The sequence below is a fragment of the Quercus robur genome, chromosome 4 (assembly GCF_932294415.1).
Source record: "Quercus robur chromosome 4, dhQueRobu3.1, whole genome shotgun sequence".
In the NCBI taxonomy this organism is placed as follows: Eukaryota; Viridiplantae; Streptophyta; class Magnoliopsida; order Fagales; family Fagaceae; genus Quercus; species Quercus robur.
Window position 1 is genome coordinate 20,913,329 of NC_065537.1, and position 11,347 is coordinate 20,924,675.

At 36.9% G+C, this 11,347-nt stretch overlaps 1 protein-coding gene across 1 annotated transcript; it reads left to right on the forward strand.

Annotated features, from left to right (window-relative positions):
- Positions 1-2,739: 2,739 nt before the first annotated feature.
- LOC126721532 (aspartic proteinase CDR1-like) lies at positions 2,740-4,050 on the forward strand. The gene has a single exon (XM_050424583.1). It carries the CDS (start codon positions 2,740-2,742, stop codon positions 4,048-4,050), a length of 1,311 nt encoding a protein of 436 aa, XP_050280540.1.
- Positions 4,051-11,347: the final 7,297 nt, after the last annotated feature.

Here is an 11,347-nt window from a genome sequence, read left to right on the forward strand (position 1 = left end):
TATTAAAACTATATTAATTCATGATTCATATTATTATAATTTTTTTATCCATCATATGAGAAAGATGGAAATTTAAGGTTATGTTTGGTAACATTTTTTGTTTTTTGTTTTCAAATTTTTTTTTTTGGGAATAGAAATAAAAAACAATTTTCTTATATTTTTGAAATCAAAAACATATTTGGTTAGTTGAAAAAAAAAAAGTTTTATAACAAAAACAAAAAATATTAAAATATGTTGTTACTAGAATTTGAACTCTCGACTCTAACTCATTAAATGACATAGATTCATTAAATCAGGAGCGTGTTTTCATTGGTTTTTGAAAACTAGAAATCAAACACAGCCTTTGCATGTTTTCAATTTCCTTCATAAATTGAGTTTTGAGAAACTTTTTTATTTTCCATTCATTTTGGATTGCCAAACAAGTTTTTTAGTCTCAAAAATTAAAAAAAAAAAAAAATTGGAAACAAAAAATAAGGAGAAAAAACAGTTACCAAACATACCCTAAGAATCACATGTGCAAACTTAGGGTAGAGTCTTAATTTTTTGCAATGACTTGTATGTATGTATGATATAATACTTGACTATTTCTTTTAAAATCTTTTCCCTTTTGTTTTCAAAATGACCATTACATGATGTCCCTTGTTTATATATATGGGTTAAACCCAAACCCCAAGTAGTGGCGCAAGCTCGATCCTTACCCTTACATAAATTATGGAGATCGAAGTAGACAATCATCCTTGTAATAGCTTAGCAGTCGAGGATGAAAGAAACTCCCTTAGATCCACTTTATTCCACAACTTTTGTCAAGGGAGGAATAGTGGAATACAATGATTGAGGTCCCTAGGATAATTAGGTGGAAGCCATGACCTTGTCTCATATTGTGATGCCCAATTAGATGGACTACTGGTGAGGTTAAAGCTGAGTGAACATTCGAGTCTAATATTTTTCACAACAGCTAATATGATATGTTGTGATTTATTGTATAATACAAGTGATGTCAATAATGTTGCTCTAATCATGATAGGCAATGTTAATTAGTAGTTATTAAAAATACTATTTTTATAGTATTTCTTATGGTACACCCCTTCCCTCTCAGCCAGTCTACTTTTCCCTCCTCCCACATGTCCAAACATATTTATCTTTTGAAAGCCAATTTTTGAGGGTAAAAATTACCAACATGAGCTAAGACTAGACCACAATGTTGGTTAGCTAAAGATGTAGCCTTCCCAATCGAAACCTTCTTTACAATTCTAGCCTTCTTTACATTTCCCCTGTGCTTTGAATGCGAAATACTTGTCTACAACTTAGGGTTCTAGTCTGCAACATGGCTCAAAAGTTTTGCAACAAATTGTACAAAGATGAACTTGCTTGTCAAACGTGGACACCATATATTAATTTACTGACCTCTATATATAACTTAACTCATTCAAACATGTGATCATGCATGTATAGATGTATTCAGAATTAGTGATATGTATTTTTTTTTGGGGTAGGTTAGATGTACAATGCAAGCTAATATCATAAGGTGCCAAAGCTAAATTCTTAAAATATCAATGGAGAGCATGCTTGTTCATCAACACGTGAAATACCATATAATATAGGTTGAAATAGATTCGTAATCAAATCAGTTTATTTATTTTAGAAAGCTATAAGTCAAAATTCCAACAATAAATTTGTTAGGCATGCTTGATATGTCAATGGTTTTTTTTGGTATAAATGGAGAATGTTTCTCCACACTTCAATGCTATATTCTTAGCCGATTTGGCTAACATTTTTTAATAAAATCTACAGCATTCTTCTATAATAAAAAAAATAAAAATAAAATGTCAAACACTTGGAGATATTCCTAGACCATAACAAAACTAACACAGCTAAGTTCATGTCATATTAGGGGTCAAATCAGAACCCAATTAGTCTACCAGGCCAACTCTTTATTTATTTATTTTTATTTTTTATTTTTTGAGATCCAAGATAGAAACCAGGCCAACTTTTGGACTGTATCATATTGGTCCCATCAATTTGTGCAAACATGTAATTTAAAGTATAACCAATTCTTATTGCTACTTTTTTTTTAATATTTTCCTTGAGAGAGTTTCAACTTATGACGCTCGTTCATGATGATAATTCTTTATCATCAGATCAAAACATTAATTGGTTTTTGGTGTAGGTGAGGATTGAACCCCAAATATCTTATTCAACCATTATTAAAAAAAAAAAAAAAAAATTCTTGGTGCTACTTATAAAATTTTATGGGACACTAATCTTTTCAGCTCATATACCAGGATTCCTAATACACCCGTGTGTCACTGTGGGCATTATTAATCTGCAATGTATAACAGAAACTATCACTCATGATATATTATGTAGCTGCATTAAACACTGAATTTCATTACGGTGGCAACTGTCTAATTTCTTGGAAGGTCTAAAGCCAGATGACGTTCTTTATGGCTTCAATCTTATCAAAAATATATATACCACTTCCTCTTCCTTTGAATTTTCATATAACTAAGTAGATAATACCACCTTGCATCTGCATCACCCAGTAAACCTTTAGACTCCCAGAACTGAATGCATTTAAATAGACAAATCAAATTTATCTTAAACGAAATTTGTAAATTGTTTGATATAATATAATCTTTTGACCTTCCACCCTAAGATTCTAAGTTCTATAAATTCAGTAATACCCAGTGTGTTTTTGTCACATCTCATTCACCCTTTCCTTATCATACAGTTAAAGTCATGGCTGCTGCTTTGAGAATAAAAACTCTCATCTCTACTTTATCAGTCATACTTTTACTTACGTTGACAGAAGCTACTAATAGTGGTTTCACTGTTGATCTCATAAAGCGTGATTCGACATTATCTCTACTGTACAATTCGTCTCACACCCATTTTGATCGCTTGTATAATGCTTTTGCTCGTTCCGTTTCACGGGCTAATCGTTTCAAGCCAACCTTACAAACCAATAGTTCAATCCAATCAAACGTAATAGCTAATGATGGAGAATACCTCATTAAAATTTCCCTTGGAACCCCGGCAATTGAGGTGCTTGGCATTGCAGATACAGGCAGTGATCTAATATGGACACAATGTGAGCCATGTGAAAAATGTTACAAGCAAAACCTTCCTCTCTTTGATCCTCAGCAATCTTCAACATATGGTAACGTGCCCTGCAATTCAAGTCCTTGCAAGGCATTAGACACCGCCACTTGTGGCACTGATAAAAACACCTGCCAGTATAGTTACTCATATGGAGACCAGTCATTCACTAATGGTGATCTTGGTGTTGAAACCTTAACCATTGGTTTGACTACCAGCCATCAAGTCACATTACCAAAGATTATATTTGGGTGCGGGCACAATAATGATGGTACATTTGGTGAGGCAGGGTCAGGCATAATTGGCCTAGGAGGTGGCCCTCTTTCTCTGGTCTCTCAACTAAACAATTCTATTGGGGGGAAATTTTCTTATTGTTTAGTTCCCACAGAAAATTCAAATATTACAAGCAAGATTAATTTTGGTGACAATGGCTTGGATTCTGGCAATGGTGCGGTTTCAACACCCATGGTTGCAAAAGATCCTTCGACATTCTATTACCTTACTCTAGAGGGCATTAGTGTTGGGAACAAGAGGTTTGCCTACAAGGCTTCTTCTAAGGCTGTTGCTAGTAATGAGGGTAACATTATCATTGACTCTGGGACTACTTTAACCTTTCTTCCACCTGAGTTTCATGCTGATTTGGTATCAGCCTTAGAGAAAGCTATTGATGCTGAACGTGTTCGTGACCCGAGGGGTGTTCTTAGTCTCTGTTTCAGGTCTAAAGATGACATTGATGTCCCAATTATCACGGCTCATTTTACTGGTGCTGATGTGAAGTTGAAGCCAATCAATACGTTTGCTAGAATGGATGATGATTTGGTTTGCTTCACCATGATACCATCTGAGAGTTTGGCCATCTTTGGGAACTTGGCCCAGATAAACTTCTTGGTGGAGTATGACCTGAAGGCCAAGAAAGTGTCCTTCCTGCCTGCTGATTGCACCAAGCACTAGTAGGGATGAATTTGTTTAAATTTGCAATGACTGCTTATGAACTATGTTTGTGGAAATTATTTGAGCATGAGTTATATTAAAATCATTTGTGATGGGTGTTTATCTAAAAAACAATGTTTCAATTTTTGAACACTAGGAATTTGGAAATTATATGACCATAAAATATATTAGTAAAATCATTATCCAATGACAGATCCAGCTAGTGTAAACTCTCAAGTAAATTAATTATAAAAAAAACATTAATTGATATTGTTTTTCACAAAAAAATTATCTTGGATTAGTAACTTGTCACAAATGTTTCAACAATATTCGGGAAGTTTATTGTCAGTGCTATTGAACTATGGAAGTGATACATGATTAATCGTAGATCAGTTGGCATGGTATATATGACCAAGCTTTTATGGACACTAGTTTACTCCTGAATTATGTGATTTTTTTTTTTGGCTGTAACTCAACAGACTTAGTACAAACACTGAGAACCACAAAACAAAACATCACAAGGCGATCCCTCACGAAGCAGGACCTCGATTACAATGCAGATTTTTTTGTTTTTTTGGGGGTCAAAATATATGTTATAGGCCAAAGTATTGGACTGCAAGATTCTTAATAACTAGGCTAATTCAGAATAAAAGGTGTGCACTAGGTAAATGGAGTGGACATTTTTGACATGTTTACCGTGAAAATATGAAGAAAGATAAAGATGATAATGTGCTACCAAAATATGAAGAAAGATAAAGATGATAATGTGGCAAAAGGACATGGGCTACCAAAATTCATAACCCATTTACAATTTACGCTTAATGGAGGAATATATAAATTATTCCGAAGCATGCCTTCATTGGATGACTGGCCAATGGCCATGTTGAATAGATTGTCAACCAAGAAAAGAACTCTGGGGATTTAATGGAGATACTAAATGTGAACTATGCAGAAATAAAATTGAAAACAGAGAGCACCTCTTCTTTGATTGCTCTTTTTCCAAGATATTATAGAGAACTCTCATGTGTTGGTGTTTGGTGAAGCACCCTAGACTTTGTTGGGATGAGATCGTGGCTTGGGGTGAAAGATAGGGCCGGCTCAACAATTTTGAGGGCCTTAGGCGAAAATTTTAAGTGAATTCTTTTTTAAACTTTAAATCTGCATAAATAAAAATTAATTTATTACATGATTTAATAAATTAGTATCACTATAATACAAATAAGTTGATATAATATATATCAAATTATTAATTAGTGTGATAATTTATAATAATTGATAAAGTAAGAGTTTGCATTAGAAAAAAATGTGATAACTTATTAATTAGTGTGGGGCCGTGTGGGGGCTAGCTTAGCTTAGGCTTTGTGATGTGTTGGGGCTTGTGGACAAGACTGAACAGTGCAATGAGCATCGTGCAGTCTTGTCCTATCAAGTTGTGTGTATTGTTACTATGCAGTATTCTGTATTTTAGGATATAATATAACTTTTTTAATGCATTTTATTGACCAATGAAAGTACTTAATTTTTTTTTTGTAATTAAAATATATAGATAAATATTATATATATATATATATATTTTTTTTTTTTTACAAGTGGAGGCCTTTTTTTTATTTGGGAGCCTTAGGCGATTGCATCAATTGCATCTATTGTTCAGCCGGCTTTGGTGAAAGACATGCCAAAGGTAAGAGCCTTAGATCCAATGTATTCCGCTTAGCCTTATGGTCTTCTGCATATCACATTTGGCAGCAGAGAAATGGTGTGCTTCATCAAGGGAGAATTTATGTTGAAGAAAATATCCTTCACTTGATCAAATGGGAAGTTAGAAGGAGAATTGAAGGGAATGGCAATTTTACTAATTCTGTCCAAAACAGAGTTTAGTGTTGTAATGGGGAATTTCTTTAGATGTTCTTAAATCCTCTTCTTCTTAATTCCTTCGTTTCCCTTATTGTGGCTAAGTGATTGTTTTCCTTGGATGAGTTAGTTTTGGTGTTCAGTTTTGCTATTAGGTGTTATTACTTGAACCTTGTACTCTTTTCATTTGATGCAACACAATCTTCACATTCATAAAAAAAGAAAGAAAAGAAATTTTATTTATAGAAATTAAGTACTATAAAGTTTAGGTACATGACATCCAAGTATTAGCCAAAAGTTGGTACAAAAACACGAGGACTAGAATACAGCACAAAAGATTCTGTGGAGAAAGGAGATGTTTCCTTTCTTCGCCAAAAGATCAGTACACTGATTTCCTCTGCGGTAGATATGTATTGGAGATGAACCTCTTCAAAATGTTGTAGTAGAGACCTGCCATCAGAAATTAGAGCACCATAAAAGAGAGAAGAGTCAGCTAGGATCTTATTTGATGAGTGGGTGCGAACTGCTGACCTAGCATCTACTTCAATGGTAATCTTGTGGAAATTTAGACTACGTACTAAGCTAAGCCCATCTCTATGTCCTCAAAGTTTCAGTTGTCATAAGTGAGTCTCCTATTCTCCAAAGCCCTTATGCACTTGAAATGAAAGTAATTTTTTTTTTTTTTTTAATAATTAAGCCTAAACTATAAATGAGGTCTAATTGTGTAGTCATAGGAGTTCTAGAGAGAATGATGGAAGGATGCAGAGGTAATGTCATTAGGTGGAGCTTCTACGAGAAAAAAGATAGCCCAATACATCATCACCACCATAAGTTTTCTCGTAAAGTCCATAGCCAATGATTTTCACTAACTCTAGATTTTATTTTTGTGGTAGTTAGATTCAACACAAAAGTCAGGACTTGGATGTTGGTGTCTATACATATACGACTAAATGACTATATGCATTTAAAATAAAGGAAATTTGGTCTATAAATTTGTTTATACTCAATATTGTTGTTCATAGAATTGCTCTAGAATTTAGACTTTTGGAAACATGATCATTTTTAAGTTCCATGGCTCTCAATTTAAGTAATGTCTTTTGGCCAACGTTATAAGGTTTTATAATTTTTTTTTTATTAACACGTGTTTTTTCACAAAAGTGAAGTATACTGTAAGAGTGTAATTTATTTTTTCTAAATGAAAACGTGGGGATGCATGATCCAATAGTCACTATTAATAAGCATGTCCTAATGGAGAATATAACATAGGAAAATGCTAACGAGCGCTTTTAGGGTATTGGTTAACAATCAATTTTAGGAAAATTTTGACATCATTTTTATGGAAAATGAAAAAAGCTGTTAAAACATTAAGGGTCCGTTTGGATACAGCTTATTTTGCTGAAAACTGAAAACACTGTAGCAAAATAATTTTTAAATGTATGAATAGTGCCGTGAGACCCATTTTTAATGAAAAAATTGCTGAAAAGTGAGGTTTGTGGGTCCTGTGAACAGTGCATGAGACCCACTGGTGTTGTTGAAAAGTCAAAAAGGGTGACTAAAAAAAAAAAAAAAAAAAAGAAAGAGGAAAACACAAAACATGAATCCAAACCGCACCTAATTTTTTTTTTTTTTTTTTTCCTTTTCTCATAAAAATTTTCTTTAATTAGATTATTAACTAATACCCTAAAGGCACTTGTGGGGTCAGAGAATTTGTGGTCCCGGCCCACTTCACAATAGGGCTCAAGACCCAAGTCGAGGAGAAGAATTTCCGAGGACGCGTAGTAAGAGTCCAAAAAAGACCTAAGAATATGGCCGAGGAAAATCTTATGCTCGGCACCTCATAGAACGCCTAAAGAAAAGGACAAACTCAGTACAGGGGCAGGACAAGGGAGAAAATTGCCAATACTGTAGTATAGAACTTTGCATCTGACAGGCCCATACTCCTTACCATGCTATTTAGCTTTTACAACCACCCCCAACCACTCTAGGTATGGACTGATAGGACAGGTCTACACCCCAGAAAGTAAAACTTACACGTAGACACTAAGAGGAAAGTAAATACTAGTATAAAAGGGAAAGAGAGCCAAGGGGGAAAGGGATCCCCAAACGAAGGAGTCCTACAAAAGGGAGAATGAGAAGAGTACTACGCTCCTCGGACATGGTCCGAGGACTTAAATCCTACAAACCGCACCGACGGAAGGTTTAGCAAGGTCTACCCTCATATAAACCTCCATAAAAACCACGATTAAACCGTTGTCTGGTGACTAAGGCCTAGTTTTTCAACCCCACGCTCTACAAATTGTATTGTTTGGGCCCCTTGTGTAAAAGCCCACTATCATGTGTGGGTCGTTACAAATTGTATCCTTACAATTGACACCGTCTGTTGGAAAGGCTTTTGCGGTGGCCCAGGTAGTTGAACGAAAAGTTCTCCCATCATTTCCAGCAGCCTGCTGTCGTATCCTAACGTAAAGTTCCACTAGGGGCTGCGTTTTGAAACGTTAACAATGCGGATAGTTCTAGGGGCTTTCAACGTTAGGTCAACGTTTTACACATTGACTGGGGCGAATCATCCAAGGAGCTAGGCCCCCCCCCCCCCCAATATTAAAAAGAAAAAAAAAAAAAACAAAGGTTTTGGACAGAACCAAGGCATGGTATGGTCCTCGGACTCAAGCCTATGGGGAAACCGACTACCTGAAAGAAAAAGCAAAGGTTTTGGACAGAACCAATGCATTGTATGGTCCTCGGACTCAATCCTAAGGGGAAACCAACTACCTGAAAGAAAAAGCAAAGGTTTTGGACAGAACCAAGGCATTGTATGATCCTCGAACTCAAGCCTATAGGGAAACCAACTACCTGAAAGAAAAAACAAAGGTTTTGGACAGAACCAAGGCATTGTATGGTCCTCAGACTCAAGCCTATGGGGAAACCAACTACCTGAAAGAAAAAACAAAGGTTTTGGACAGAACCAAGGCATTGTATGGTCCTCGGACTCAAGCTTATAGGGAAACCAACTACCTGAAAGAAAAAGCAAAGGTTTTGGACAGAACCAAGGCATTATATGGTCCTCGGACTCAAGCCTATGGGGAAACCAACTACCTGAAAGAAAAAGCAAAGGTTTTGGATAGAACCAAGGCATTGTATGGTCCTCGCACTCAAGCCTATGGGGAAACCGACTACTTGAAAGAAAAAACAAAGGTTTCGGATAGAACCAAGGCATTGTATGGTCCTCGGACTCAAGCCTAAGGGGAAACCAACTACTTGAAAGAAAAAGCAAAGGTTTTGGACAAAACCAAGGCATTGTATGGTCCTTGGACTCAAGCCTATGGGGAAACCAACTACCTGAAAGAAAAAGCAAAGGTTTTGGACAGAACTAAGGCATTGTATGGTCCTCGGACTCAAGCCTAAGGGGAAACCAACTACCTAAAAGAAAAAGCAAAGGTTTTGGACAGAACCAAGGCATTGTATGGTCCTCGGACTCAAGCCTATAGAGAAACCAACTACCTGAAAGAAAAAGCAAAGGTTTTGGACAGAACCAAGGCATTGTATGGTCCTCGGACTCAAGCCTAAGGGGAAACCAACTACCTGAAAGAAAAAGCAAAGGTTTTGGACAGAACCAAGGCATTGTATGGTCATCGGACTCAAGCCTATAGGGAAACCAACTACCTGAAAGAAAAAGCAAAGGTTTTGGACAGAATCAAGGCATTGTATGGTCCTCGGACTCAAACCTATGGAGAAACCAACTACCTGAAAGAAAAAAAAAAAAACAAAGGTTTCGGACAGAACCAAGGCATTGTATGGTCCTCGGACTCAAGCCTTAGGGGAAACCAACTACCTGAAAGAAAAAGCAAAGGTTTTGGACAGAACCAAGGCATTGTATGGTCCTCGGACTTAAGCCTAAGGGGAAACCAACTACCTGAAAGAAAAAGCAAAGGTTTTGGACAGAACCAAGGCATTGTATGGTTCTTGGACTCAAGCCTATGGGGAAACCAACTACCTGAAAGAAAAATCAAAGGTTCTAGACACAACCTGGATATTGTATGGTCCTCGGACTCAAGCCTATGGGGAAACCAACTACCTGGAGGAAAAAACAAAGGTTCTGGACACAACTTGGACATTGTATGGTCCTCAGACTCTACCCCATGGAGGGGTTACCCATTAATAATTGGGTTAATCTCTAGACCGAATGGAATCCTCGGTCTATCCTCGGATCCTCAATACCAAGGGAACTAATGCGATTGTGTTGGGGCCAGGTGTTATCAAAAACACGGCCAAAGTCCCTCACTACTCGGCAACCCTCTCGGATGGTTTATTTTGAGTTTCTCATTCTCGGACGGCTGCCTCATGCACATTACGGAACACTCAGCTGTTATCTCGGTTAGTCTCATAAGTTTAATCTACTGTGGGTTGGCATTATTATATTTGATAATGTCGATAAATTCAAATTAATAGCTTTTTGTTACAAGGTTTCCTGCCCTAAGCATCATTAAAGGAAAAATACACATGTAGTACACCCATTCACAAAGTAATTGCTGCAGAAAAGAAAAATATTTAGAAGGAAACAGATTCATCTTTTATTAAGACAAAGAAATAGTACAACGTACAATAAAAGAACTTGAATAAGCTTATACTAAAAACTAACTACATAAGCAAAAAAAAAAAAGATACAAGGGAGTGAAGAAGAAACAGAAGAAGAGGTGCAGAGAAGAGAGATGCAGCAATTCCAAGTCATTGTCTAAGGAAACCATTTCTCAATACTTTTACATGCCCATAGCTCAGGCAGCAAAAGAATTTAACGTGGGGCTAGCACCTTTGAAGAAAAGGTGCAGGGAGTGGGGTATTCGTAGGTGGCCACACAAGAAGTTGATGAACCTCCATAGTAGCCGCGCTCGTGATAGAGCGGATGGTGCTGACGACGAGAAACCTCACTGCTGTCGCACCAAAAATCTGATGCGACCAGTACCTGCTTTGGATTTTGACTGAAAGAGGTGGAGATATCGCCCCCACCTTGTAAAAGCAGAGGATTGTCTTGAGTTTGTGTCTCCCCCGTCCAGACCGCACCACCTTGAGTCTCGGAAGGATCCAGTGCCTCTGGAGTGGGTGTGGTTCCTTCACCCCCACTCGTGCCTCAAACATATTGCTCTAAGGGTTGATTGCACTAGAGATGAAGACTGTGAGTATGGCTGAAGGATTAGGAATTTGAAGGGGCTGAAGTGTTTATACATAAAGGGAGCAACCTCCAATCCTACTTATATAGAGGGCAAATTGGTGGCATTTAATCTATGCAGGTTTCCAAGAAATGCTACAGACAAGACGGTTTTGGTTCAATTTCCAACACCGTCTGCAATCATAAGATTTGAATAGCCTCGTGAAGGGGACATATTAAAAACGCGCCTCAAGCACTGAAATGTCGAGGACGCCGCATGAGTAAATCTAGAGAGACGTCTCATAATCCAGCGCACCTTCCATGCAAATG